This window comes from Dendrobates tinctorius, unplaced genomic scaffold (genome assembly GCF_039654945.1).
Source record: "Dendrobates tinctorius isolate UK_male_01 unplaced genomic scaffold, ASM3965494v1 ptg000086l, whole genome shotgun sequence".
NCBI lineage: Eukaryota > Metazoa > Chordata > Amphibia > Anura > Dendrobatidae > Dendrobates > Dendrobates tinctorius.
The window spans coordinates 8,358,548-8,385,323 of NW_027361754.1; the positions used below are offsets into that span (position 1 = coordinate 8,358,548).

Consider the following 26,776-nt stretch of genomic DNA (forward strand, 5'->3'; position numbering starts at 1 on the left):
TACTGTATGGGCACACGTCGGGGCTCGGAAGGGAAGTAGTGACGTTTTGGAATGCAGACTTTGATGGAATGGTCTGCGGGTGTCATGTTGCCTTTGGAGAGCCCCTAATGTACCTAAACAGTGGAAACCCCCCACAAATGACACCATTTTGTAAACTAGACCCCCCAAGGAACTTATCTAGATGTGTGGTGAGCACTTTGAACCCCCAAGGGCTTCACAGAAGTTTATGATGCCAGGGCATGAAACTAAAAAAATCGTATTTTTTCCACAAACATGATCAATTAGTCCCCAATTTTTTTATTTTCCCAAGGGTAACAGGCGAAATTGAACCCCAAAAGTTGTTGTCCAATTTGTCCTGAGTACGCTGACACCCCATATGTGGGATAAAACTACTGTATGGACACACGTCGGGGCTCGGAAGGGAAGCAGTGACGTTTTGGAATGCAGACTTTGATGGAATGGTCTGCGGGTGTCATGTGCATTTGGAGAGCCCCTGATGTACCTAAACTATTGAAACTCCCCACAAGTGACCCCCATTTTGGACACTAGACCCCCCACGGAACTTATCTAGATGTGTGGTGAGCACTTTGAACCCCCAAGTGCTTCACAGAAGTTTATAACACTCGGACGTGAAAATAAAAAAATCATTTTTTTCCACAAAAATGATATTTTTGCCCCCAATTTTTTATTTTCCTAAGGGTAACAGGAGAAATTGGACCCCAAAAATTGTTTTGCAATTTGTCCTGAGTAGGCTGATACCCTACATGTGGGGGTAAAACACTGTTTGGGCGCATAGCAGAGCTTGGAAGGGAAGGAGCACCATTTGACTTTTTCAACTCAGAATTGGCTGGAATTGAGATCAGACGCCATGTTGCATTTGGAGAGCCCCTGATGTGCCCAAACAGTGGAAACCCCCAATTCTAACTCCAACCCGAACCCCAACACGCCCCTAACCCTAGCCCTAACCCTAACCCTAGCCCTAACCCTACCCTAACCCTAGCCCTAACCCTACCCCAACACACCCCTAGCCCTAACCCTAACCCTAACGGAAAAATGGAAATAAATACATTTTTTTTATTTTATTATTTTTCCCTAACTAAGGGGGTGATAACGGGGGGTTTGATTTACTATTTATGGCGTTTTTATGTTTGGCAGCTGTCGCACGCTAAAAGACGCTTTTTATTGTAAAAATAGTTTTTGCATCACCACATATTGAGAGCTATAATTTTTCCGTATTTTGACCCACCGAGTCATGTGAGGTCTTATTTTTTGCGGGACGAGTTGATGTTTTTATTGGTACCATTTTCGGGCACGTGGAATTTTTTGATCGCTTTTTATTCCGATTTTTGGGACGCAGAATGAACAAAAACCAGCGTTTCATGAATTTCTTTTGGGGGGGGTGCGTTTACACCGTTCCGCGTGCGGTAAAATTGATAAAGAGGTTTTATTCTTCACGTCAGTACGGTTACAGCGATACCTCATTTAGGTCGTTTTTTTATGTTTTTGTCGGTTTTATGCAATGAAAAAAATTATATAAAAAATAATTATTTTTGCATCGCTTTATTCAGCGAGCTATAACTTTTTTATTTTTTCGCTGATGATGCTGTGTTGCAGCTCGTTTTTTGCGGGACAAAATGACGTTTTCAGCGGTACCATGGATATTTATATGCGTCTTTTTGATCGCGCGTTATTGCACTTTTTGTTTGGCGGTATGATAATAAATCATTATTTTTTGCTTCGTTTTTTATTTTTATTTTTTAAGGGGTTCGCTAAAGGGGTTAACTAATGGGACAGTTTTATAGGGCGGGTCGTTACGGACGCGGCGATACCTAATATGTGTACTTTTATTGTTTTTTTTTTTATTATTTCCAAAAAATGGATTTATTGGGGGAATATTTTTTTTTTTTTCTAATATATTTGGCGATTTTTTTTTAATTATTTTTACACTTTTTTTTTTTTTTTTTTTTACTTTATTAAATAGTCCCAGGTGGGACATCACTGTCCTGTGACAGATCGCTGATCTGTCACATCACAGATCACTGTGACAGATCAGCGATCTGACACAGGCACTGCAGAAGGCTTCCTCATGCCTGCGCTTTGCAGGCACTGAGGAAGCCAGCTTCCTCAGGCCCCCGAAGGCCCCCATCGCCATCTTGGATTCGGGGGCCTGGAGGAAAGGAGCCCCCCGCAGCAGCGCTGCACATTGCGCTGCCGTGGGGGGCTCAGGGAAGCACGGAGGGAGCCCCCTCCCTGCCGATGCTTCCCTTTAACCCCCGGTACACCGCGATCGTGTTTGATCGGGGTGTGCAAGGGGTTAACGTGTCGGGGGCGGTCCGTGACCGCCCCTGACACATTGTGCCGGGTGTCAGCTATGATAATCAGCTGACACCCGGCCGCGATCAGCGGCGCTCACCACGTGGGCGCCGCTGATCGCGGTAGACGTACTATCCCGTCCACGGTCATACGGGCCCGGGTACCGTGGACGGGATAGTACGTCGGATGTCAGGAAGGGGTTAATATTAGTATTTTTTTTGTGTGTGTGTTTACATCGCACTCGGCTCTTTCTATTTTGGTCTGGACAATTATATTGAACGACACATAGGATTTATGTCATCCATTTTGATTAATTCTTTCAAAGCACCATTTAATATTTGATTTTCCTAGGGAATTTTATAATAGGCAGCCAATTTGCACCTTCCCCCTTTTTGGAGGACCTTCCTTATGTTGTCATTGTGTTATATGAAATTATTTTGTTATTTGTCTTTATTTTAGTATATATATTAATAAAGAGTACTATACCTTATAATTAAGCTAGAATCTTTTGTATTTTGTTAAGCAGCTAAGAGGTTATACAGCTGTTTACAAAAAAGATATTGATTGTGGTTGAATTGTCTAGCATTCTACACTGCTCAAAAAATAAAGGGAACACTTAAACAACAGAATATAACTCCAAGCAAATCAAACTTCTGTGAAATCAAACTGTCCACTTAGGAAGCAACACTGATTGACAATCAATTTCACATGCTGTTGTGCAAATGGAATAGACAACAGATGGAAATTATTGGCAATTATCAAGACACAATAAAGGAGTGGTTCTGCAGGTGGGGACCACAGAACACATCTCAGTACCAATGCTTTCTGGCTGATGTTTTGGTCACTTTTGAATGTTGGTTGTGCTTTCACACTCGTGGTAGCATGAGATGGACTCTACAACCCATACAAGTGGCTCAGGTAGTGCAGCTCATCCAGGATGGCACATCAATGCGAGCTGTGGCAAGAAGGTTTGCTGTGTCTGTCAGTGTAGTGTCCAGAGGCTGGAGGCGCTACCAGGAGATGTGGAGGGGGCCGTAGGAGGGCTACAACCCAGCAGCAGGACCGCTACCTCAGCCTTTGTGCAATGAGGAACAGGAGGAACACTGCCAGAACCCTGCAAAATGGCCTCCAGCAGGCCATAAATGTGCATGTGTCTGCACAAACGGTTAGGAACCGACTCCATGAGGATGGTCTGAGTGCCCGACATCCACAGATGGGGGTTGTGCTCACAGTCCAACACCGTGCAGGGCGATTGGCATTTGCCACAGAACACCAGGATTGGCAAATTCTCCACTGGCGCCCTGTCCTCTTCACAGATGAAAGCAGGTTCACAGTGAGCACATGTGACAGAGTCTGGAGATGCCTTGGAGAGAGATCTGCTGTTTGCAACATCCTTCAGCATGACCGGATTGGCAGTGGGTCAGTAATGGTGTGGGGTGGCATTTCTTTGGAGGTCCGCACAGCCCTCCATGTGCTCGTCAGAGGTAGCCTGACTGCCATTAGGTACCGAGATGAGATCCTCAGACCCCTTGTGAGACCATATGCTGGTGCGGTTGGCCCTGGGTTCCACCTAATGCAGGACAATGCCAGACCTCATGTGGCTGGAGTGTGTCAGCAGTTCCTGTAAGATTAAGGTATTGAAGCTATGGACTGGCCCGCCCGTTCCCCAGACCTGAATCCGATTGAGCACATCTGGGACATCATGTCTTGCTTCATCCACCGTCACACATTGCACCACAGACTGTCCAGGAGTTGGTGGATGCTTTAGTCCAGGTCTTGGAAGAGATCCCTCAGGAGACCATCCGCCGCCTCATCAGGAGCTTGCCCAGGCGTTGTAAGGAGGTCATACAGGCACGTGGAGAGGCCACACACAATACTGAGCATCATTTCCTTGTCTTGAGGCATTTCCACTGAAGTTGGATCAATCTGTAATTTGATTTTCCACTTTGATTTTGAGTATCATTCCAAATCCAGACCTCCATGGGATATTAATTTGGATTTACATTGATCATTTTTATGATTTATTGTTCTCAACGCATTCCACTATGTAATGAATAAAGATTTGCAACTGGAATATTTCATTCAGTGATATCTAGGATGTGGTATTTTAGTGTTCCCTTTATTTCTTTGAGTAGTGTATATCATAAGTATATAGGACATGTTTTAAATACTAGTGGTGACATAATAATAATAAATTTTATTTCTATAGCGTCGACATGTTCCGCAGCACTTTAAATTTCAGAGGGGATTTGTACAGACAATAGACATTACAGCATAACAATAATCACATAGATTATAACAAATACCAAGAGGAATGAGGGCCCTGCTCGCAAGCTTACAGTCTATGAGGAAAGAGGTAGACACGAAAGGTGGGTGGTAACAATTGCCCTGATTGTTTAGACCAGCCATAATGTTAAGTGTGTAACAGTACAGACACAGAGGGCTAATGGATGCATAAAGCATGTGGGAACATGATGCGGTGAACCTGGTTATGGTAAAACTTTTGGCTGTGCCACATAGGGATAGATTAGGTTAATATGTTGAGGCGGTAGGCCAGTCTGAATAAGTGCGTTTTCAGGGCACGCTTAAAATTTTGGGGATTTGGAACTAATCGTATTGACCTGGGAAGTGCATTCCAAAGAATTGGCGCAGCACGTGTAAAGTCTTGGAGACGGGAGTGGGAGGTTCTGATTCTTGAGGATGCTAACCTCAGGTCATCAGCAAAACGGAGGGCGCGGGTAGGGTGGTATACTGAAACAAGGGAGGAGATGTAAGGTGGTGCTGAACCATGGAGGGCTTTGTGGGTGAGGGTAATAAGTTTATACTGAATTCTGGAGTGGATGGGTAGCCAGTGTAATGACTGGCACAAGGTAGAAGCATCGGTGTAACGATTGGTGAGGAATGTGATCCTCACCAACAGCCTGTGCAAACCATTGAGCCCAGAGACTGACTGCAGCTGTCACAATCTCACCAATAGGGGCAGAGTGGCAGCGGTTGGGTAAATCTCAGATTGATCTTGCTAATGTCATCCAGCCTGTACATGTAGAACTAGTTCTTGGCAAACCCTCAGGCTATGTGCCCACGTAGCGTTTTAAACCGGACACGCAAAACCGGATTCCTTCCCAGAAAACGCGCGTTTTTTCTGCGCGACTATGTTCGCGATTTTCGCGTGCGAAATTCAAGCACTTTCGAAGCGATTTGAAGCATCGCTTGGAAAGTGATTGACAGGTTGGTCACACTCGTCAAACAGTGTTTGACAAGTGTGACCAGCTTTTTATTATTGAGGCGGCCTATGCGGCATCAATAGTAAAAGATAGAATGTTAAAAATGATAAAAAAATAAATCGGGGTATATTTACCTTCCGACGTCCCACGCAGCCTCAGCGACGCTCCCGTTCCCAGCGATGCCTTGCGAGACCAGTGATGACGTTGGTCTCACGTTGCTATAGTGATCTCATGAGACCGCTAGAGTCACGCGAGACTACGTCATCACAGGTCCTTGCCGCAAGGCATTACTGGGAACGCTGAGGCCTGGGAAGGCAGCGCGTGACGCCGGAAGGTAAATATACCCCGATTTTTTTTTTTTCCACTCTTTTTTTTTTTACAGGGGTACGGTACCCAGGGTCTGGAGGACAGTCTCCTTTCCTCCACACCGTGGGTACCATCCGCACATGAGACGCTTAACTTTGCACATGGTGGGCATAGCCACTTGCGGGAAGTAAGCGGTTCTCATGCATTCCTATGGGTGCGGAATCGCGGCAATTCTTTGCGATTCCGCCAAAAGAATGAGCATGCTGCGTTTTTTTCTGCGATGCGATTACGCCGCGGAAAAAAGCGCAGCATTAGCACAGCATGTGCGGAATGCCATAGGAATGCATGGGGGGCGTTCTGTATGAGTTTTTTAAACGTTTTCGCGCCGAAAATCACGGCAAAAACGCTTAAAAATCGCATCGTGGGCACACAGCCTTAGATAGCTGAACCCACAGATTTTTGCCATGTGACACCTCACTGTGTAGTCACTCTCTGCCTGTACTCCCATTGGATCTGCGCTGCCCTTCTTCCTGTAAGGTTCTAATTGTGATTTATTTCTGCGATAATGTTCTAGTGTCTCCTGGGTCTCTGTCTCACGCCAAACCACCATCTTGGCATTACCTTATTTAAAGGTTTTACAGCAAGGTGCTGCCAGGGTAGAAAGTGAAAAGGGGGCAAAGGAGGGAACACTGTGAAAGCAAAGGTGGAGGAAAGGTAAATGGGCAGAGGTGGAGACATGTCTGAGCATCAGAGGGGGTTCCCTTTAGAGAATGCGAACCTACAAATAAAGAAAATGCTTCCATTTCATGTTATATGGAGATTTATTTTTTTTATTTTTTAAAGGTTACCATGTAACATTACCTTTCTCCACCAGTGGGCGCTGCAGAGAAGTACGGTACATCCACCTGTAGCTGACAATACCTGTTAATTATTCTATAGTCTACATTCAAGGTGAAAGATGTTCCTTTTAGTTTTTATTTATTGCGTAGGTTTTACTAAAACATTTTTGCGATTGTGTTTTGTTAAAAATTTTGCACCATTTGCCTTCTATAGTTTATGACTAGCTGAGAACTCTTCAGTGAGCTTGTTCTGACCTCAGCTTTTCTCTTCCTTCTTAGCTGTCTGATTTATGACCATGTGAAAGTTGGGCAGACCTTAAAAAGGGCTCAGGAGAGCCAAGAGATATAAACTATCCCATCACAATGACACCTTCTCACGTAACTCCTTCTGCATCAACTGCATCACAGAATCTATAAAAGTCAAATGGTGAAGAAATTTTAATAAAACCAAATTACAATTATTTTTAGCCTAGAATACATACAGATAAGCAAATGTTCCCCATTAAGATGTCCGTATCATAGGACATAACACTTTGAACATTTTTTTTTTCTTTCAAATCTCTTTTCTGAATCTGTCTTTTGTGGGACATAGTGTTGGAGTCTGACATCCCGGATGTGGGAGAATGTCATGTTGGGAGCGGCTGCGCTGTGGAACCATACTGTGATGCAGACAGATGGCGTCATGAACTGGAGCAATATATAACAATCTGGGGCAGTTGTTTTTTGCAGGACTCAGTCTCTCTGGTCATTGTTGAACATTTACTACATAGGATGTGACAGTTTAGGCGTCACTGCAGCAAAGTCTCTGAATCCTGTGATCTTTCTACACCTGACACCTGGGCAGCGGCAGCTGTAGGTGACCAGGTAATCGCCATCATACCAAAAGTCTCCATTATTGTACATTGTCTGGTGCCAACCTTACACTTCCAGGTTGGCTTTGGCAGCGCTGGACTCTCTCTCTTCTTCTTCTATAGAAATCATGAGGTCATTTGCTGACAACGTGCTGGATTCCTGCTCCGGGTAACGTGACGCCAGTACTGGGCTTTCTCGTCTGTCGCTTTCCGTCGTTACTGATCTCCAATGAGGAGGAACTTCTGAGATGGAGCCGACAAGGACAGTGTCCGCATTCATGATGTAGATGTGTTCTAGGAAAGATCAAAAGGAGAGAAGCATGGATGGAGAGATTGAGATAGAAGATAAATAATACATATGAGACATAATAGATCCATTGCTCCTCACCGATCCGGTTGTTCATTAGGTCTCTTTCTTGTGTTCCATAGTTTCCCTCCATTGTTCCGTCGCTCTCTTTCCTCCTCTCACTCTCAGGGGTTACATTCTCCTTTTGCAATAGATTCTTCTGGGTATTTAAGTCCATGACTGTGCCCTATAAAATCCGGGAGGAAGATGCCGTAATGTTACTCCATAGTTATGTGAGGATGTAAAGAAGAAATAAAGCCGTGATGTTACGTATAGCAGAGTAATGAGAGGGAGACCATGCACCCAAATATTAATAGTCCATAACCCCACAGCAAAACTACAATTAGGGCCGGTTTCCATTGAATTACAGAAGAGAAACACTCCAGGTGAGTGATACATTGTGTAATAGTGCAGGGTCCGCGGGGGTGGAGCATAACACACATTCTCTACATACTCCGCCCCCCCCCAGGAACCTGCACTGGGAATAACATGCAGTATAGGTTGTTAGCCCTGTATATTACACTTACCACAAGATCAGGCTGGATGAAATCTAGAAAAAAAATGAAAAACATCAGTTTGATTTGTTAGAAGTTTGGCAGCCAATCACGTGCCTTCTGCTTCCTCATCAGATCCCCCCATTATCCACTCCTCCCCGGCATGTACTTACTCTTCCAGAGCTTGAGGTTACAGATATTCTGCTTCCAGTAGAGGAGGAAGGCGACAAGCAGCGAAACGACGCAGATGATAGCGGCCACCACATACACCGCGCTCCACTCCCCTGTGGGACACATGACATCTTCTCAAGAGACTACCAGAAAGGTGAAAATCCTCAACACATCTAATATAACAAAACATTCATAGACTGTTGAGGACAGGGCAAGCTGGAAGCAGTAGTTCCATAACTGCACAACATTGGTCTGATGGGGACTTACTGGTTTTATATAAAGGAAACAATGTCCTGCAACTTTGTAACATACTTTGTGTTCAAATTCTTCACCATTGCAAGATCTCTTTTTGCTGTCAGTAAAAGACATTCAGTGACCCTGTCCAGAACTAGTGCATTGTAGACAATGCTCTGTGAGCTGAACCAATCAGATCTCTGCTACTTTGTTACAATGTATCAGTGTAGCTCACAGAGAATTGTCTACACACAGAGTATTGTGTACACACAGAACATTGCCTACACACACAGCATTGTCTACACACACAGAGCATTGTCTACACACAGAGTATTGTGTACGCACAGAGCATTGTCTACACACAGAGTATTGTGTACGCACAGAGCATTGTCTACACACAGAACAATGTCTACACACACAGAGCATTGACTACTCTTGATCCACTTCTTGGGAGAGCAGGACCAGCTGTGTACAGATCTGCAGTCTCTGAATGGAAGCAAGAGTCTTCTCATTCATTGACAGCAAACAGATGTCTTAGAAATGAAATGGTGATAAATTAAAACACAAAGAGACTGATATATCAAATATTTTGCGCCCAGAAAACGAGGAAAACTATGAAATCTCGCACAACTTATGTGCAGCTCACAGCTGTGCAACCATTTTGCATTTTGTAATTTTTACGTCCTTACACCTGTGTCAGCCAACTTTTTGAGTGGGGTAGTGTGACAAATTAATCTTAATATATTTAATTGCACAAAATGGCAAATCATCTTTTTGGAATTGACTCAGCAGGTATAGCATTAGTAACTGCCCATTTAGAAGTGACACCCCGTTTAAAAACTCTTATTTTAGCCATATTGGATGTCACACAGGTTTATTTGATATTCTCATAATATTTTTTTTTACAAAGCACTATCTGCATAATTTTTGCTAATATTAAGTACAACTGAACTGTAATTTATTGTAACTTTTGTGTCATTTTTCATCTCTATTTGTTCTTCTGTGCATCCAGCTTCACACAGCTAATTGGGTGGTCTTAATCTTGACTGCTAAAACTAGATTTCCCTTCCGCACCCTGCTTCTCCTCAGTGCTGCAGACCTTTCCCTCACTTCGCTCTGTTTGCTTATTGCAGAAATATAGAAATCAACAAGAACATCTTTTATTTCTATGGATGAGGTGATAGTTGTGAATGTAGCAACGCTGACCCATTATGTGACTAAGGCCGGGGTCAGACTTGCAAGAAACTCGGACGAGTCTCGCACGTCAATACCCGACACTGCCGCCAGCACTCGGATCGGAGCATTCAGCTGCATGTATTTCTAATATTACAGTCCAGATCTCCAGAGTATCATCATGCACCCCCTGCACGCATAGCAGAGCTGAGCACAGAATAGCTGAGCTGTGCGTCAACAGGGCTCTCAGGGCAGTAAGGATCCGGTGAGAGTGTCTGGGGCTGATTTATTAGGGTTGTAGGTGCATCTGGTTTTTCATGAATTAGACAGGGTCATTAGGTACAAATGCAGCTGGTGTCAATTTGATGTCCGGCACAGCATAGCTGGGCTGTGCTACAACCTAGGTGTCAGATAATTTATTAGACAGGGTCATTAGGTGATCTGAGTGACAGCATTAAAACAGACAGATTTAAAAAATGAGAGCACATTAGGATTTGGGGAATAAGCCTTTAGGAAATGGATAAGTACCTGTCTCATATATGTCCTTTGTTGTTATACTGGTGAACATCACAGAGGTCGTGGTGTCCGGGGCAGTGGTGTGAGGGGTCGTGATGCCGGAGGGGACGACGTGTCTTGTAGATCTCACTTCTGGGCGCAGGGTGTAGTTCTTGCTTGATATCGGTCCGCCGCACAGAGCGTCAGTCGTGGTGCTGCCCCTCCTAATGGTAACTAGATGTAATTTTTCACAACTAAATAAAAGAAAAGAATGAAGAATAAGTAGGGACGGTGATAATCTGATAATCGGTTGTGTGCACGAGCTCTAACTCAGAAGAGGGTATAAACATTTTTCTGTTTCTTTTACATATTTTTCTTATTTATATTGTCCCATGTGTGATATAGTCACATTTTTTGGCCAGTGTATAAATCCGTATGGTATTCCAATGAAGAAGGGTCCAGCTCCAAGAGTAAAATTTAAAGCATTTATTTGATACCATTATTGATACCAATAATCTGAGTCTAAGAGCAGACAGTGCTCGAAACGCGTTCAGAGCCTCTCTGGACCATCCCCATGTGGCAATCCTTTTGGGATATACTGATTTATGATCACAGCAGCCATGTACTTATTTTTTAATGGTATCAAATAAATGCTTTAAGTTTTACTCTTGGAGCTGGACCCTTCTTCATTGGAATACTTTAAGGACGTTTTGGCAGAGACGTGTCTGTGGTTGGATGTTTTAAAATTCTGAATGAACTAACAAGAGATGCGCTGAATACTCTTTTCTTCTCTGCGTAAATCCGTATGACATCATTTTTAAGGTTCGCCAAAAAAACAGCCCCGTTCAGATTCTTGTGCCATTTTTCTATGAAAAATCTTTGCTTTTAAGTTCAATCTGAAGATTTCCTCCCAAAACTTAGACAGGAGCGGTGCATGCCAGGATTTTAGTCACACGGACTGCGTATGTCTGAATTGTTCCATAACCATAACTAATATTGGTCCATGGAGATCCGCCAGGCCCAGCACGAAAACGGAAAATACGCAGGTCTGAGCTTATTACATGACATTTAGATCTTATTTCTTTGCCGTCAGTGAATATTTTAATTCACTGACAGCAAGAAGAGAACTTGAATATAACCTGTATCTAGCAGGAAAGTTATTAGTGACAATAATTTACTATTTCCACACTATAATGCCCTCTGGCATGAGGCCGACCTGAGGTACGATCAGCCACCGCAACTCTATACCACATTAGTCATACGAGGCCATGGTGACCCCAATACGCCTCCCAAGATGCCAAGACTCACTCTGTGTGCGACTTGCAGACCTCTGTGGCGGATTTCACATCGGAGAAGGTCCCGCTAGGACAAGTTTCACATTCTGTGTTCTTCATAGGAGAACCTGTGAAATGTGTATACAGAGAGATATGAGCCCATGATACAGTATATGGGGTATGCAGAGTCGGGTGAGGGTGCATCCTCTGGCCCCATAGGTGCAGGATTATCAGTACCAGGTACCTTTCTGCTTTACTCCCTGGCCAGGTGGGCACTGTGTGAAGAGGTTGCAGCGGGCACATGTGTTGGACAGAGGCGAGTGGCAGTAGTAGCCGGGCTTACACTGGCAAATCGCCTCCGTGAGTAACGTGCAGCTCTGGACGGTCACAAGGGAAGATTCTGGAAAGGAGTAATAAAAACATTGGAACTTTCTTATGTACTTTGTATTTCCGTTATTATATTGGATATTTTCCATTATCAATATCTCTGTGTGCAGTCTGTTAATAGAAGCTGCCCTAAGGCCTCTTTCACACTTCAGTTTTTTGCATCAGTTATAATCCGCCAAAAAGGCGGACAAGCGGATCTGTTCTCAACTGATGTGAACGGATGGCACAGGATCCGTTTTCAGACGGATCCTGAAAATGAAGAAATTTAAAGGAATCGCTGGCCGATAGAGAGAGAGAGAGAGAGAGAGAGAGAGAGAGATTTTTGAGGATGGTGACGGACAGCAACTTTTGGCGGATCCTCACAAAAAACGGATGCAACGGACAGCAATCCGTCACAATCCGCCATTAATGCAAGTCAATGGGAAAAAAACGGATCCTCAAAAAAATTTTGAGGATCCGTTTTTTTTCAAAACCTGGCGGATTGTGACTGATTGTAAAAAACGGAAGTGTGAAAGAGGCCTAACCTAATACTTCTCGCAGCTGAGGCTTTGTCACAGTGTATTCCGTCTAGACGATCCTCTTTCATGTACTTGTTCATCTTTTGCTAGATGGTGCCAAATGTTAACCTGCGAGTAAAACCGACTCCGGTGACTCATCTGTAGCCGCGGCCGTTCAGATATAAATAGCTGAGAATTTCCTCGCTGCAGACCGCTGTTATTACGGGCACAATCCGGTGCTTTCTCACTATAAATTTACTTATTAATATTAGTGCATTGGGACTGGGTGACTCCAGAAATGTCTGGTGCTGCCTCCACCAAATAAAAGCCAGCATGGTGCCGGATTATCAGATATTCTAGATTATTTGACAGTCATACAGTAAAATGCTGATGGATCCAGTATCACCAGTGCTGGGACGATTATTTCCAATATTGTCCTGACTTATTAATAATAATAATAATAATCTTTATTTATATAGCGTCAACATATTCTGCAGCGCTTTACAGTTTAAAAACACAAGTCATAAGTAACAACGTTAACAATACAATAATTAAAGCAAAATAAGATGACCCTGCTTGTGAGAGCTTACAATCTACAATGAGGTGGGGGAGATACAAAGTGCAGGTGTGTATTTACAATGATGGTCCAGCCATCTTGAGGGAGTGGGGGATAGATGGGGATCGTGAATGGGCTACACATGCACACGTCCACATAAAATGACTTTGATTAGTGAACGTGATAGGCCGCTCTGAACAAATGTGTTTTGAGGGAGTGCCTAAAACTATGTAAATTGTGGATAGTCCTAATTTCTTGGGGTGGAACATTCCAGAGGATTGGGGGCAGCGCTGGAGAAGTCTTGGAGTCGGGAGTGAGAGGTACGATTAGTGCAGAGGTTAGTCGAACGTCGTTTGCAGAGCGCAGCGGTCGGTTAGGCTGATAGACAGAAATGAGGGAGGAGATGTAGGGGGGTGCCGCACTGTGGAGAGCTTTGTGGGTGAGAAAAAGTACTTTGAATTGGATCCTATAATGAATGGGCAGCCAATGTAACAATTGGCGACGAGCGGACGCGTCCGAGTACCGATTAGTCAGATGGATGACCCTTGCTGCTGCATTAAGTATGGACTGGTGAGGGGAAAGTCGAGTGATGGGGAGGCCAATTAATAGAGCGTTGCAGTATGCCAGGCGGTAGTGGATCAATGCGGCAGTGAGGGTTTTTGTTGTTTCCATGGAGAGAAAAGGGCGGATTCTGGAGATGTTCTTTAGGTGTAAGCGGCAAGAGCGGGCAAGAGATTGTATATGGGATATAAAGGAGAGATTGGCGTCAAACATAATACCCAGACAGCGTGCCTGCTGCCGGGGTGTTATTATGGTGCCATCCACGGAGAGGGAGATGTCAGGTTTAGGGAGGTTAGCAGACGGCGGGAGCAGAAGAAGTTCAGTTTTGGAGAGGTTGAGTTTCAGATAGAAGGTGGACATGATGTTGGAGACTGCGGACAGACAGTTACTGGTGTTCTGTAGTACAGCAGGGGTAAAATCAGGGGATGAGGTGTATAGTTGTGTGTCATCAGCATAAAGATGGTACTGAAAGCCAAACCTGCTGATGGTCTTTCCAATTGGGGCCGTGTAAAGAGAGAAAAGAAGGGGGCCAAGGACTGAGCCCTGAGGTACTCCGACAGTGAGAGGAAGTGGAGATGAAGTAGAGCCACCGAACAAAACACTGAAGGAGCGGTCAGAAAGATAGAAAGAGAACCAGAAAAGAGCAGTGTCCTTAATGCCTAGTGACTGGAGCCTAGAGAGTAGGAGACGGTGGTCAACAGTGTCAAAAGCTGCAGAAAGGTCGAGAAGAATGAGCAGCGAGTGTTCAACGTTACATTTTGCTGTCGAAGGTCATTGTTCACTTTGATGAGTGTAGTTTCAGTCAAATGTAGGGGGCGGAAGCCAGACTGTGAAGGGTCTAGGAGACAGTGAGTGGAGAGGTAACAGGTAAGGCGGGAGCAGACTAGGCGCTCCAAGAGTTTGGAGATGAAGAGGAGATTGGAGACTGGTTTGTAGTTTGTGCAGGATGGGTCGAGAGCGGGTTTCTTTAATAATGGAGTAACGATAGTGTTTGAAAGAGGAAGGGAAAATGCCCGAGGAAAGGGAGAGAATAAAGATTGTAGTTAGGTGAGTTGTGAAGACTGGAGAGAGAGACTGGAGGAGATGTGAGGGAATGGGTTCAGTAGTGCATGAGGTCGGACGAAAAGAAGAGAGGAGTCAGTCTAGAGACTTCTTCTGTGATGGGATCAAATGTGGAGCATGAGTCAGGGGAAATGCAGAGAGGGACGGGAGTCGCCACACTTAGTGGTTGGGAGCGTATTTCCTCATGGATGTTGTCGACTTTCTCTATAAAGTGGGAGGCCAGGTCATCAGCACAAATGTCTGTGATAGGGGCTTGTGCTTTAATTATGATTGACCCCAATGTAGAATCAGAACCTAATTGTAACTAGAGACTCAAAAGCATCCTGTGCCGCAGCCCGTCTCACCCCAATACACAGGATATATATATATATACCATCATCGGTCCATAAGGTTATTCTGAGGGCAGCGTGCCACGTCCTTACATTTACCTTCCTTGCAGCGCCTACAGGCCACACACGTGGGACGATTCCTGGACCAATCGATGAACGTGTCAGGATCAGAACATGTTGCACATTCTTTATTAATGTCCTTGACACAAGTGGAGCGCGTCACCAGACCTGAAAATGAGAAGTGATGAAACATCATGGTCTCAAACCAGAGGACAAGGACCAATTCAATGGGGTCTATCACAAAAAAATTCTACGGTCACAGGGAGCAGAGGACTGTGCAATATAGTACATGACCCCCCAACGAGAGCATCGTCCTTCCCTAAGGGGGGCAAAGGGAGCCGTCTAATCTGAGCCCAGAGATTTGCATTGGAGTCACTCAGGGGTCTGCCACATACCCACACTTCCCCACATTGCATACTCTGGACCTACCTTGAGAACATCTGAAGCAGCAGTCATTCTCTTTCCCATTGTAGTACTGATTTCCTTGGCAGCTCTGATGGCCAGCGACGTTCTAGAATGACAACAGAGAAGTCTTCAAACAGAGGCTGGACAGACATCTGACTGGGATGATTTAGCGAATCCTGCTTTGAGCAGGGGGTTGGACCAGATGGCCCAGGAGGTCCCTTCCAACTCTACGATTCTATGATTCTATGATAAGTGGAAAATTAGTCAGTGTCATTATCCCGTACGCCAAGTATGAAGAATATTGGAGACATGATTTCATGTCAATCATCTGTATACTGTTGGCCATGGAATTATAAAAAATCCTGCAGCACATGCTGTGGTAACATGACATCTGGGCAACTCAGACAAAGGATTAATCCCTCCCCCCAGCTAGCTGGTATGCAACTTTTCACAGGAAGACCCCATGTGGATCCAAGCAATGCGGCCTGAGTCCTTTATTCAGCCAGCTAGGATTTCATAAAGGAGTTATGGAAAAACTATACATCCTAGCTGTAGATCGTCTATATTTGAGATCCCCAGACCAGTGCAAGCGCCTGTCTGGGTCTCTAGTTATTCTAGCATGCACGGTAAGGGAGATATACAGAACAGTCACTAGTAGCTAGGTAACAAAATTGTGTTTAGTCTCTATGAGTAGCAGGTGCCCGGTCGGATCTGATGGCGCCAGAACCACTGCCCTTAGACCTCCCAGAAAGGAGTTATGACCTTTCCTAGATTTTGGGAGATTTATCTCCAAACCTCCAGGGGAAGGGATATAGGTTCAGCCCAGAGTGTCGGAGGGTAGTGATCCAGAGGGTAAAATGCTTCTGTGAAGCATTTTTTATGGCTTTTTCTCTGGGAGGTCATGAAGACACATCGTGTGAGGACAAGTCATACACAGAGGGGACCACAAGTCTCCCATGTGGCAACTCCTCCCCCGCAAACCAAGCCTTTCAACTGATAACTGACTATATGTTCGGCTGATATCTTTTGTCCTACCACTATTGTATAACCATTGTGTATATATAGTGTATTGCCTAGTGTGCCCTTAAGGCAATTAATTATATAAGGTAATCTTGGGCTGTTCTTTTATCTCAATCCACACACCTGTTTCTCAGCATAATCTCACGTTACTGGGACGAGTTTCTGGCCCGATATCACCCTGTTAACGGACTAAGCGTATATCGAACAAGGAACTGGTGGCAGTCCTACCAGGCTGATAAAGTTCTGTTTCACTGGGGCTAGTGAAAGAGGCATCTCAGCCTGTCAGGGTTGTGGGCGAGTGTGGTGCCACGTTAGTGACTGCATGAGCCACATCCTCTCACTCTCCATACCTCCCTGGGCCCGTGTGGAGATGGAAGGGGGGGTCTGTGTAAAACTGTGCCAAGCTGACCTTATGTTACGTTTCGTCACAGGTCAATTGTAAGTATTTGTATCCAATACCCCGAGTGTCAGTACCATTATCCCGTACCCCGAGTGTCATTGTCATTATCCCGTCGCCCAATTGTCAGTGTCATTATCACGTCCCCCGAGTGTCCGTGACATTATCCCGTCCCCCAAGTGTTGATGTCATTATCCTGTACCCTGAGTGTCAGTGTCATTATCCCATATCCCGAGTGTCAGTGTCATTATCCCGTCCCCCGAGTGTCATTGTCATTATCCCGTCCCCCGAGTGTCCGTGTCATTATCCCGTCCCCAGAATGTCAGTATTATTATCCGGTACCCGAGTCTCAATGTCATTATCCTGTACCCGACTGTCAGTGTCATTATCCTATACCCCGAGCGTCAGTGTCATTATCCAAAATATAAAAGACCAATTGCCAACGGCAAATAATTCCTAACTAAAGACCTAAAATATAACTTTTAATGAAACTTCTAAAGGAATGTATTGAAACCTCGCAAAAGTCAGTTGAGTATATAGAGGACACTAGTATGCTATTAACTGGACTCATGTCCTATAATTGCTCATTCTCCTATTGATATATACAATTCAATACGTATGGATCAAGGTGCGGCCTCTACTTATATACCATAACTACTGTTTAGCCAACTCTTCACTGATCAAAATCAATGCATTAAAATTGAATTGCCCTTAGCCTTCCCAACATGTTTCACTGGCATGACTGGCGTCATCAGGGGATTGATATCTGTAATTTGTATGTAACCCCTTCTCATGTACAGCACCATGGAACCAATGGCTTTTATAAATAAATAATAATAATAATAATAAAATTAAGGCTATAATTATTAAAAGTTAATTAAAAGTGAGTATAGGTCTTGGACATGCTGGTTGTCCAAGGCAGATTTAGGGAAAACCTGCTCTGGACTTTTGTGTTTTGAAACGGACTACAGGATAATAGTGGGGCAGTCCGTTTCTTTCCCGGCCCAGGTTTTCCATGTAGTTCATGGCCACAGATTCCAGTTAAAAGCCCTGCAGTAAAGGGTTTGGGTGTGTCAGGGTCAGTGTCAGTTTAGTGTTTGCAAGAGTGCGGAGCAGAAGGGTCTGCAGAGCTCCTCTTGTATGAGGCAACACAGGCCAATGGAGCCAAACAGCCAAGGTAGCTGAAAGGCCTGCCACCCACAGCGGTGCAGTCACCCACGGCGACAGTCTCAGAGGTGGATTGGCGTGTTTATTGGCTGCAATCTGACGGACTGTCTTGTTTCCCGGCTGTGATCCGGAGGATATACTTTTGTTCTCTACTTTGTGAGAACATTGAACATTAAAGAGACTTTTGTTTTTAGAACTTTACTGTGGTCACTGCCTGTCTATCACACTGCACCAGCCCCGCTGTACTACAGTTTGCACTGTTAGTAATGATGACTCTGCCCCTCTCTCCTAGTAGCAGTGTTCAGGGTGCAGGGTCTGGGTGATGTAACATTCATCGAGTCCTGTACTCTCTCCCTGCCGCTCCCTTTTGGCACACTTGCAGCTTTTCTGCTGTGACTGCATTTTATTTAGTTCATTTTATCATCACTCCTTCCATCGAGCAGTGTTATATAGGTTAGTATGTCATCTGTCTGAAGCGTTGCACAACATTGTGATGTTTTGTGTCATTACATTGATATGTGGTCTAATTTAAATTGCGGTGCTGGAGGGTCCGGGACCCCTGGAAATGAAGCTGGAGGAAAGTAGAAAGGACATTAACAACCTCAGAGCCTTGGCCTAGCAGATATAAGGCAGCAAACTGAATATTGTCCCCGGGTGAAGGAAAGCATTACTCTGCTGCAACCTGTAGTTCTCCAGCTGCTGTAAAACTACAACTTCCTGATTTAGAGAAACATTATCTTCCTCCTTTAAATTATGGAAAGACAAGGACACAAATTATAGGATTATTGGGGCATAATCCATTACACCCTAGAAGAATCCGCGATGGCAGCACCCGGCTGCAGAGAACGAACTGGTGCCGGGACTGGAGCACATTCATTCTCAGCTCACAGCGATCATTTCACAAGCACTAAATACACAGTGACGACTACAGAGATGAATAGGCGATAATAATGGTCACATTTCCAGTACGCTGCCGTAGAAGAAGCATCGATATTACTGGTCACCGATGTTAATGATGGGGTGACTTCATTGTGCACTTATTCCTCCCCATTCTGGGCACCCCTTAAACAGTGAGGCTCACATCTGTTATCCAGAGGCTTCCAGAGCATAATATCTAGATGATAAAGGGGTTTACAGAATTAGATAAACGTGACAGCTTTTTTATCTATTTTTTTTTTAAAATAAAAAACAGCGCCTCCCTTGTCCACAGGTTGTGTCTGGTATTGCAAGCATATTGCAACCTCTATAAATGAGTGGCCTGAGCAATGTCTGTGCTCTCGATATTAGCCATGCTGCAGACTAACTGGTGGTAATGCTCCTTTCTATGTGTTTATCATCTATTATGGCACCTCCTTATGTTGCCCGAGAGGGTCTTATTCCATTCAGGTACCAGGGACCGGGAGCGGCTGTTACTTTTTCACTTTAGCCATGACAGTGGTCTCCGGGTGTGCTGATGATGACACCCGGAGCCTATGGCCGACCACATCAATCACTTCAGGATTGCTCATCGACTTTGTGGCCCTTCCCCTAGGATCCCTTTAATTATGTCTGTGCCCATTACTGATCAATTTGCTCTCAATTTTCCAACACTCAGATTCCTCCCTCAGTTAGTTCCCCCTGGCACACAATCCTAGTGCTGACTCCTTCCCCTCCCTCTGCTTAGAAATAACACATAAAGGAAGTAGCTACCTTCTCCTACTCTTTGGATATCAATAGAAATCATTACAGATGCAAAGAAATGTAACAACCAAACAGGAGATTCGTTGCCCCCCTGTGGCGCAGACCCCAATCTGCTCTGGAAATACAGAACAATACAAGATATAATACGTCAGTCTTATTACAGCAGTCGGAGGACCCTCATGGCCATTACTGAGAATCGCTTTAGGGGGGCTGCAGTCTCATTATGAAAGTGGAGGTATGACTAGAACAGCGCCAACCATACAAGACCCCCCGACCTACAACTACATAGATGAGTGGCCCGGCCCAGGAAGACACTGATGATCTGAATGTGATTGTAGCTATAGCTAGATACACATCTCGGTGGGTCTTGTCTCTCACTGTGGAGACCACCAGACTGATATATTGAGGCTTACAGCGCGGATATAAGGGCGGCTTGGGGTATTACTGCCACTACAGTAGGTCTCATCAGCTGCGGATGGCTGAGATCAGCGTGCACTTGCTCCGGTGTCGCCTCTTATCTCTGACTTGTGTGCGGCTCTGGAGATCACTCATCATTCTTCTCAGAAGGAAAAAGCTGAAGAACTGGTGTCACCCCGAAAACCGCAGGAAGCAGCCGTCAGCTCGCGACTCTTTGATGTGTAAACTCTCAGCCCTGGCGGAAGGTTTCATTATAGTCTCAGAAGCCGCGACAGATTGGGTGTTATTCAGCGTCATCGTATTTTACACGGCAAAAACAAGCCGCAAAATTCCCAGACTGACAATCACGACAGCGTCCCGAGCGTCGCGTCACAGTCTGCACAGATCAGCCAGAAATCACAATAAAACATCCTTGGAGAAATCAAATAAATCTTTGTATAATAAGATTTACTTCCTATATCAAGGTTTCCAAGACATCAACTTGCTGTTATGCAGTAGGAATGCAATTAAGAGTAACTTTTTGTGTTACTTTATGGCTTTTCGCCACCAATAAGTGAATACTTTGTTGCAAGAAATCTTTACAGGGACACTTGACTATCTGTTACACGGCTCTGCTACATCACAGTGACATCCTGCCACCACACTGCACCAACGTTACAGGTCATCTATATATGCACAAATATGAGAACATAGATTCAGTGAAGTGAAAAAGTTTTATTTAGGCAGATGTGGAAAAATACTGCTGAGAAATCCAGGCAGAAACTTCTCCATCATGAAACAGCATCAGGAGGCGTCTGACCGGCTATAAATTTATTCAGCAACAGGACAAAGGCCCCAAACATCCAGCCAATATCATTAAGAACAAGGAATCCTAGAGGTGGTGATCCGGCGCCCGCAGAGCCCTGATCTCACATCATCCCATCTGTCTGGGATCACAGGAAGAGACAGAAGGAACCGCACAAAACTCATACACAGAAGATCTGGGGACAGGTCTCCAAGATGTTTGGCCCAACCTCCTACCGAGATCCTCCATAACCTGTATACAAGTGAAGTGATGGAGACAACAAGCGGGCGGTCACCAGATACTGATGCTGGGCTGTCACCAGATACTGATTATGGAGGTGACGGGCAGTCCCCAGATACTGATGATGGAGGCAACAGGCATCCACCAAATACTGATGATGGAGGCGACAGGCAGCCACCATATACTGATGATGGAGCAGATGGGCGGTCACCAGATACTGATGATGGAGATGATTGGTGGTTAACAGATACTGATTATGTAGGCAAAGGGCGGTCACTAAATACTGACGATGGAGGCAATGGGCAGCACCAGATACTGATGATGGAGGAGATGGACTGTCACCAGATACTGATGATGGAGGCCAAAGGCAGCCACTAGATACTGATGATGGAGGCGATGGATGGTCACCAGAAACTGATGATGGAGGTGAATGGCAGTCACCAGATACTGATTATGGAGGTGATGGGTGGTCACTAACAACTGATGATGGAGGCGATGGGCGGTCACCAGATACTGATGATGGAGATGATTGGCGGTCACCAGATACTGAAGATGGAGGCGATGGGCGGTCACCAGATACTGATGATGGAGATGATTGAAATGTGAAAAACATATAGCCAGCTCACCATAAAGGAGTTCCTCTTGATGCAGTAATCGGTGTTAACCTTATGTTTGCATGGATCCAGGCAGAGAGTATGCCCCAACAAATAGAAATATGAGAAAATTGGGATCCAGCAAAAGGATGAAAGTTCACCAGAACTGGTGAACTTTCATCCTTTTGCTGGATCCCAATTTTCTCATACATATATATATATATATATATATATATATATATATACACTGCTCAAAAAAATAAAGGGAACCTTAAACAACAGAATATAACTCCAAGTAAATCAAACTTCTGTGAAATCAAACTGTCCACTTAGGAAGCAACACTGATTGACAATCAATTTCACATGCTGTTGTGCAAATGGAATAGACAACAGATGGAAATTATTGGCAGTTATCAAGACACCCTCAATAAAGGAGTGGTTCTGCAGGTGGCGACCACAGACCACATCTCAGTACCAATGCCACAGACCACATCTCAGTACCAATGCTTTCTGGCTGATGTTTTGGTCAGTTTTGAATGTTGGTTGTGTTTTCACACTCGTGGTAGCATGAGACGGACTCTAAAACCCACACAAGTGGCTCAGGTAGTGCAGCTCATCCAGGATGGCACATCAATGCGAGCTGTGGCAAGAAGGTTTGCTGTGTCTGTCAGCGTAGTGTCTAGAGGCTGGAGGTGCTACCAGGAGACAGGCCAGTACACCAGGAGATGTGGAGGGGGCCATATGAGGGCAACAACCCAGCAGCAGGACCGCTACCTCAGCCTTTGTGCAAGGAGGAACAGGAGGAGCACTGCCAGAGCCCTGCAAAATTATCTCCAGCAGGCCACAAATGTGCATGTGTCTGCACAAAAGGTTAGAAACTGACTCCATGAGGATGGTCTGAGGGCTCGACGTCCACAGATGGGGGTTGTGCTCACAGTGAGCAGTGTGTGTGTGTGTGTATATATATATATATATATGTTCATATTTATACTCCCCACAAGCAGCAGTTTTCCAGCAGACGCCCCCCTCTTGAATCATGAAATGACTGAGGTGGAGGAGCCGTTTGTGCCTGTTCTGCGTCTTCCTGCATCACAAGCCCCTCTAAGCTCCACATGAGTGATGTGGTTTTTAGAAAGAAGCGATGGCTCTATTGTACCGAAGATGCAGAAATATGACTGATCAGATTTTCCATTTCACAAATTGATATCAGTAGCACAGGCTGACTAAAAGAGCAGATACAGGTAAATACCCAAACAGGATGGCAGGACATGGGCATAGTGCACATACTGGCATATCTCCAAGTGTAGGATACTCAGAATACTGCAGCTGTGTCACATGCACTAGATTGTAGCCAGCTGCAATTCCTGAAACTACTCACAGACAGGGGGTGTCACTGTTTTGAAAAGAATGTAGCCCTGTTTTTCTAATCCTGGATCCTAGGGGTCAATATCATTCAATAGCTATTTATATATTGGCTCCAATATTTAGAGTGAAATGACCCCTTATAAATGAGTCCACTGAGTTTTATTATAGGAGAGAGTCTAGGACACTGGAAACTGCACAGCGCCAAATATTGTGTATTGGCCATGAGTGGTACTGCAGCTCTGTCCCAGACAAGTGAATGAATGATCTGATACTAATGATCCCGCCTAATGATTGTCCATTGGTATTACAACTCCTTTACAAGGATCCGACTGGTGCAGGGTTCATACACTCCATCGTAAACCATGATTACATCCTTAATATAAGTCACAGATTCAGAGAGCATGAATGACATGTCCCCATGGAAATATCACACGTGAGTCAATGTTATGAAAAAAAAACATATATATGTGACGGCTCCTAATATTCAGATGTATAACTGTTTTCCATGGACAAAAATGATGCAATTTCCAAATGATATTTGCCACATGCACACAAAAGATATGCACAACTACAACTACCAGCATGCCCAGACAGCAGGATGATGAGGCGCACGCTATAACATTGAAGAATATGAAGTGAGATTTATAATTTCCACATATAAAGCTAAATAGGTGGAGATGAACTGCTTTATATATACACTCACTGGCCACTTTATTAGGTACACCTGTCCAACTGTGTGTTAAGACTTAATTTCTAATCAGCCAATCACATGGCGGCAACTCAGTGCATTTAGGCATGTAGACATGGTCAAGACAATCTCCTGCAGTTCAAACCGAGCATCAGTATGGGGAAGAAAGGTGATTTGAGTGCCTTTGAACGTGGCATGATTGTTGGTGCCAGAAGGGCTGGTCTGAGTATTTCAGAAACTGCTGATCTACTGGGATTTTCACGCACAACCATCTCTAGGGTTTACAGAGAATGGTCCGAAAAAGAAAAAAAATCCAGTGAGCGGCAGTTCTGTGGCCGGAAATGCCTTGTTGATGCCAGAGGTCAGAGGAGAATGGGCAGACTGGTTCGAGCTGATAGAAAGGCAACAGTGACTCAAATTGCCACCCGTTACAACCAAGGTAGGCAGAAGAGCATCTCTGAACGCACAGTGCGTCGAACTTTGAGGCAGATGGGCTACAGCAGCAGAAGACCACACTGGGTACCACTCCTCTCAGCTAAGAACAGGAAACTGAGGCTACAATTTGCACAAGCTCATCGAAATTGGACAGTAGAAGATTGGAAAAACGTTGCCTGGTCTGATGAGTCTCGATTTCTGCTGCGACATTCGGATGGTAGGGTCAGAATTTGGCGTAAACAACATGAAAGCATGGATCCATCCTGCCTTGTATCAACGGTTCAGGCTGGTGGTGGTGGTGTCATGGTGTGGGGAATTTTTTCTGGGCACTCTTTGGGCCCCTTGGTACCAATTGAGCATCGTTGCAACGCCACAGCCTACCTGAGTATTGTTGCTGACCATGTCCATCCCTTTATGACCACAATGTACCCAACATCTGATGGCTACTTTCAGCAGGATAATGCGCCATGTCATAAAGCTCGAATCATCTCAGATTGGTTTCTTGAACATGACAATGAGTTTACTGTACTCAAATGGCCTCCTCAGTCACCAGATCTCAATCCAATAGAGCATCTTTGGGATGTGGTGGAACGGGAGATTCGCATCAGGGATGTGCAGCCGACAAATCTGCGCCAACTGTGTGATGCCATCATGTCAATATGGTCCAAAATCTCTGAGGAATGCTTCCAGCACCTTGTTGAATCTCTGCCACGAAGAATTGAGGCAGTTCTGAAGGCAAAAGGGGGTCCAACCCCTTACTAGCATGGTGTACCTAATAAAGTGGCCAGTGAGTGTATATATATATATATATATATATATAAACTGTTCTATTTTTCCTGCACCATTATAAAGTAGGACGCCTCCACACTTGTCGTACATCAAGTGGAAAGTCTGTTCATGACGAATCTTCAACCCCCTCTAATAAAAAGTGAAAAATACACCCCCCAGCCCTAGAGAAGACAAAGACCTGTGAATATAATGCAGCTTTACCTGACAGATCCCTGTGATAAGGATGAGGACGGAAATTTCTTGAGTGAAGAACATGGTGTCTCTGCAGAAGAAAGAGGAAAATGAGTATTAGGCTACGGCCACACTATTAGTATTTGTTCAGTATTTTTTCTCAGCATTTGTAAGCCAAAACCAGGTGAGGCACAATCAGAGGACAAGGTATAATAGAAACAAGTGCAGCAATTCTGCATGTTTGACCCACTCCGGGTTTTGGCTTACAAATACTGATGTGAAATACTGACTAAATACTGATAGTGTGGCCGTAGCCTTAGAATAGATAAATGTGAGCATGACATACAGGCAGCCATATACAGGTCATACATGGCCAAAATGGTTGGAAAAAGTCAAGTCAAAGCGGCTACACAGTATATACACTATTATATTATATAATATGTACACATGTTTTATATATATACATATATATATATATATATAAAGTATATATATATATATATATATATATAAATAGTGTGTACATATTAGAATAGTGTATATACTGTATATATTCACCGTGCTCCATGCACATCTGGTATACCCTGTTGGTAGCCCCTGATACATCAAATTACACCTCGCCTCAAACTAATGACATCGACTACAAGGTGAAATATGCAAAAACTGACGTCCAGAAAGTCTCCCCCAGTGATCGGTGCCTCGTGCCGCTGTACTGTTGCGTTCTCATCGCTATATTCCGACCACCATTTATATCCACATAATAACAGCATCCTAACTCTGAACATTCCACTCTTCGCTGTCTCTTGATCATTTACCAATGATATATTATGCCACACATGGACCAGAACATGGAAGAATAAGTAATCTCGTCTCAACCCTGCCTTTGACTGGAAACGCGCTGGAAGCATCCTGGAAGAGGAAGGGTTAAGGAAAAATGGATACATTTATTTCCTGATGGATCCACTTCTGGCTTTGGCTTAAAAAATGCACTTGTCACCCCATGCGAGGGTTTAATGCCAGGTCTGTAACCAACCCTCTGCTCCATCTGTGTATAAGCCAGCTAGCCTGAGAAGAGAAGCTTAGTACTCACCCAGGGCCAGGACCAGGTCTACACTCAGGGCAGAGCCTTGTGCTGTGCTGCTCACACTGCAGGTGTCATGTCAGAGAGCAGCGCCGCTCTTTCACACCGATCATTGCATTCTATCATTTTGTCACAGTCATTCAGAAACTTTAATTCTTTCAACCACAAGTGACTGAAGTCCTCCCCCTGCAGATATTGGTTATCATACGCTTGTAGCTACTCAACCCAATACTTCAATTATGATTCATCATTGCATGAAGACACTGAGGACGGCGAGGGCCCCTGTGCAAGAACCGTATCTGGGGCCCTGACTCACTGATCACCCATCACACTACAGCAGTAATTGTGAGCCATGAAGGTCATCAGCCCAGG

The 26,776-nt window shown here is 44.6% G+C and overlaps 1 protein-coding gene across 1 annotated transcript; it reads right to left on the reverse strand.

Moving 5' to 3' along the window:
- Positions 1-6,667: 6,667 nt before the first annotated feature.
- On the reverse strand, positions 6,668-26,508 carry LOC141098041 (uncharacterized). Its single transcript, XM_073585632.1, has 11 exons — positions 26,414-26,508; positions 25,354-25,414; positions 15,602-15,683; positions 15,212-15,340; positions 11,965-12,120; positions 11,755-11,848; positions 10,480-10,700; positions 8,547-8,657; positions 8,407-8,429; positions 7,922-8,066; positions 6,668-7,827 (listed from the first exon to the last, which is right to left on the reverse strand). Exons 2-11 carry the CDS (start codon positions 25,405-25,407, stop codon positions 7,601-7,603), a joined length of 1,242 nt encoding a protein of 413 aa, XP_073441733.1. The 5' UTR covers positions 25,408-25,414; positions 26,414-26,508; the 3' UTR covers positions 6,668-7,600.
- Positions 26,509-26,776: the final 268 nt, after the last annotated feature.

Coding starts and splice junctions, on each gene's coding strand:
- LOC141098041 (XM_073585632.1), bottom strand. CDS start 25,407: ATGTTCTTCACTCAAGAAATTTCCGTCCTCATCCTTATCACAGGGATC. Junction 12,121..15,211: donor CTGTAGGCGCTGCAAGGAAG/GTAAATGTAAGG, acceptor ACTCCTTTCCAG/AATCTTCCCTTGTGACCGTC. Junction 8,658..10,479: donor AAAGGACATATATGAGACAG/GTACTTATCCAT, acceptor TGTGTCCCACAG/GGGAGTGGAGCGCGGTGTAT.